The sequence below is a fragment of the Triticum dicoccoides genome, chromosome 5B, assembly GCF_002162155.2.
Source record: "Triticum dicoccoides isolate Atlit2015 ecotype Zavitan chromosome 5B, WEW_v2.0, whole genome shotgun sequence".
NCBI lineage: Eukaryota > Viridiplantae > Streptophyta > Magnoliopsida > Poales > Poaceae > Triticum > Triticum dicoccoides.
Window position 1 is genome coordinate 331956511 of NC_041389.1, and position 4231 is coordinate 331960741.

The 4231-nt window shown below is 52.0% G+C and overlaps 1 protein-coding gene across 1 annotated transcript; it reads left to right on the top strand.

The window, feature by feature from the left end:
* The first annotated feature begins 443 nt into the window (after positions 1–443).
* Positions 444–1277, top strand: LOC119308742 (dirigent protein 2-like). Its single transcript, XM_037584882.1, has one exon. The coding sequence runs from the start codon at positions 505–507 to the stop codon at positions 1000–1002; it is 498 nt and encodes a 165-aa protein (XP_037440779.1). The 5' UTR covers positions 444–504; the 3' UTR covers positions 1003–1277.
* The last annotated feature ends 2954 nt before the right edge of the window (positions 1278–4231 follow it).

A 4231-nucleotide genomic window follows, 5' to 3' on the forward strand; every position in this document is an offset into this window, starting at 1 on the left:
TGCATTTGGTGCCATGAACATCTTACAAGTTACAATCACATCATTTACGTACCCATTTTGTTGGAGATTAACATGCAAGTGAAATATGGTCGTTCGTAGATCTCGATCTAGAGACAATACTGACAAGACAGCTCACCCAACTGCACTCCGATCTACGGCCAGCAATGCATGGGCACCGACGCATCCACCGTTCTTTCGTGCATGCAATGTACATACAAACGTTCTTCGTTGTTTCTTGACAGGCATCAACCAATTTTTTGTTCTACATTTTGTGCAAATAATCGAATGCGACAATTAAAAACCTGACGTGCACAGCGCAATTGGATCGACAAATAATACACCTCATGTCCATTATCAAGGACCAACCAAGGGACCATGGACCCGCAAATCTCCAGTACCACAAATGCAAATCTACTGTTTCTGTATATAAACAACAAACCCAAACGTGCTGCATCAGCTGTGATACGTACTAGCAAGCGCTGTTGTCTTCCACTCATCCCGGCCATGGCTTGCTTCAATCTCAACCCCACGTCCTTCGCGCTCGCCGCAGCCGTCGCCATCATCCTGGCGGTGGCCTCGCCGCGGCCGGCGGCCGGGGCGTCGGCGCACCTGCACGTGTACATGCACGACGTGATGGGCGACAGCGCGATGATGGTGGTGCGCGGCCCGCGGGGCAACTTCGGCAACACGGTGGTGATGGACGACGTGCTGACGGAGGGCACGTCGGCGTCGTCGGCCGCCGTGGGGCGCGCGCAGGGGCAGTACATCGTCGCCTCCTCCAAGGGGGGGTTCGAGCTGATGGTGACCATGAACGTGGTGCTCACGTCGGGGGCCTACACGGGGAGCTCGGTGACCGTGATGGGGCGCGACGACACCGGCGTGGCGGTGCGCGAGCTGGCGGTGGTCGGCGGCACGGGGCAGTTCCGGATGGCGAAAGGCTACGTGCTGTGGAAGACCGTCCGCCCCGACCTGCTGGAGCTCGACATCTACGTCAACCCATGAGCCACTGCCCACTGCCCACTCGGCCGACTCAGCGTGCATGCATGCGTCGGTGACTGCTGGCAGCATCGCATAAGTGTTGCGCGCGGTCGTTCAAAATAAAATGAGTGTTGCACCTTGTGTTACAAAGCGCTACGTGGATGTTTGTGATAGTATTATTTTTTGTGTTTCTTATCTTGTCATTCTTCTGTTGGTCTAAGTGCAACGGATTGTGAGCACCTGTCATATGTGGATGCTGCTCGTTTAAATTAAATAAACATTTTGCAACTATACAATAATAATCAAGAAAATAAATCATAGCTTTTTTTTAGTTTTAGTTCTCATATTATTACTCTAATTCATGTTTCATCCAATCAGTTCTCATTGTGGCTGCCAAGCTCCCGCCCTGGTCGGCCGTTCATGTGGCTACCCCAGGGCGCATCGTCCTGGTCAAGGCCGTCCTTACGGCGATTGCAATATATCACCTCACCCCGCTGGACCTTCCTGTTGAAGTGAGGAAAAAGACTGATAGTCTCAGACGCGCCTATCTCTGGGCAGGATGTGATAAGGTGACGGGAGGCAAGTGCAAGGTGAACTGGGATCTAGTTTGCAAGCCCAAAGTTCATGGGGGTCTAGGTGTGCTCAACCTGGAAAAATTTGCTACTGCTCTACGCCTCCGTTGGTTGTGGCTTGAGTGGGCAGACCCGCCAAAACCGTGGGCTCAGATGGGAACGCCTTGCTCTGACAAGGATAAAGATCTCTTTGCGGCGGCCACGACGGTGACCATTGGTGATGGCAACAAGGCTAATTTCTGGGAATCCTCTTGGCTGAATGGTCTTCGACCCAAAGATATCGCGCCTAAAATCTTTGAGATTTCAAAAAGGAACAACTGTGTGGTTAGCAAGGCTTTGGACAACAATTTTTGGATCCATCAGATCAACACCGCACAGGGCCTCACCTTGACGCACTTGCAGGAGTTCGCCAACCTCTGGGAGATGGTTGCCGGTGTCACTCTAAGCCAAGATAGACAAGGCACTATTTCGTGGAAATTCACAACCAGCAGAGAGTACACGACATCCTCGGCTTACTTGGCGCAATTTGCGGGACTCACCTACAGTACCAATACTTCCATGATCTGGAGATGTGGGCTCCTCCCAAATGCAAGTTCTTTGCTTGGCTAGTTCTCCAGAACCGAGTTTGGACGGCCGATCGCTTGTCTCGACGGGGATGGCCCAATTGCAACCTTTGCCCCCTTTGCAAGCAAGTTCAAGAGTCTGCTGCCCACCTACTATTTCAGTGTAGATTCACGAATAGAGTTTGGAACGAGATTACCATTTGGCTGGGAATACACGACTGCTCACCAATGATTTGGCGAAATGAAGTTTCTGTTCGATCTTGGTGGCAAAAGGCAGTGAGCAACGCGGATCATAACAGAAAGGCTCTTGCCTCTGTTATGATGCTTGTCTCATGGGAGATATGGAAAGAACGAAATGCCATAATTTTTCGCAACGCCGCGACTCTGACCACAATTATCGTCACGAGAATTAAAGAAGAGGCCCACATGTGGACTTTGGCTGGGGCCAAGCATTTGAGTAGTCTTATGTTGCGAGAGTAGTCTTTTCTTTTGGTCGCGTTGCGACATATGTCTGAACCTCCTCTCTTATTTAATGAAAATGGCAAATCTTTTGCCTGGTTTCAAAAAATAAAATAAAAAGGATGGCGAGTACACGCCGCCTTGAGGCTTTGTCGCGCGAGAGTGCCATCCGACTTGTTTGTTTCACGCCTGCCTTGCTCCAGCCGCGGCGATATCTCCCTAGCACGCTTTGCGCCATCCGATATTGGTGGTTACCCCGCACCTGACCGGTTTTCCTCTGGGATCCTCAATGCATGTGATATGATTGCGGATCTACGAGGAGGTACGTCCGTCCTATTTCAATTCTTCGGGTGGGTCGCGGGTGTGCCCGGGGCCACCTTCCTGTGGGGTTATCGTCACGCTCGCGCGCGCCATATTGCGTGTTGCGCCGCCCGTGACATGTGAGCCTGGGCCAGGTTGGCAGTGTCGCTCGCCCCTACGGGGCTGCGTCGCTCGCGTTAGCCAGGCACCCGGTTCACCTCCTGGCGAACTGTTTCCTTCGCCCGGCCTGGGTACGCGCGGCGCGGCGTTGTTTGTTTCCCGCTTGGTTGTTTCGTTCGCGCGAGCTGGCCCAGGGTGTGAGCAATGGAACCGGTCGTCGAGGCTGCCCCGTGGGGGGATGGACGGGGACGGTGCTTGGCTTGTGTGGGTGGGGGTGTGTCGAGTCGGGGTGCTACCTGGGTGTTTCAATCTTTTATCGAAAAAGGCTTTCGCTCCACTTTATAAATAAAGCAAACCTCCGGACACAAGGTTCAACAGGGTATCAACAAACGGATACACACACAGCCACCGCACGAAGAGTCTCACAATACAACAAACACATGCACATACCCCACACAAATAAGGTTCTGCTAAGGGCACAGCTCAACAAGCCCAGCAAACATAAAAAGGACGCACACAAACACAAGCGGCGGCGTGAGTGGAGAAGATCTGGTCCGGCTCCGGTGGTGGGGAGGGAGCCGCGGTGCTAGACGGAGAGCCATCACGCGAAGCTGGGACATGATGTGTATGAGTGTGTACGAGCCGTCGCCGTTCCTGCCTTGATGTTGTATGAATTGATCCCAATGGCACATCCTGGTTTGCCAAGCTTTGCCTTATAATATGGCCCAGGATTTTTCTCGAGAAAAATTTCAATCTATTTATTCTCAATCATGGTAGTATAAGAAACACCAAAGATAATAAAAATTACAATTAGGTCTGTGGACCACCTGGCGACGACTACAAGCACTGGAGCGAGCCGAAGATGCGCCGCCGTCATCGCCCCTCCTTCACCGGAGCCGGGCAAACCTTATTGTAGTATACAGTCGGAAAGTGGTTGTGTTAATGCCCCATAAAACCAGCGCACAAAAGCAACTACCATCGCCGATGAAGAAAGTCGTAAATTGAAAGGATCAAACCTGTAAACGCCCAAACGAAGACGAACGAAAATCGGATCCAAACATATCCACCGATGACCATGACCGACCGAATCCTGTAAGATCCGACGAAGGCACACCTCTACACACCCTCTAATGAAGCTAGACGCACCATTGGGGTCGGGGATATAACGTGGAGGACATTATTCCTACTGAGGAGCATCGTCGCTGCCACACAGCCCCACCCAAGACGCTGAACCTAACA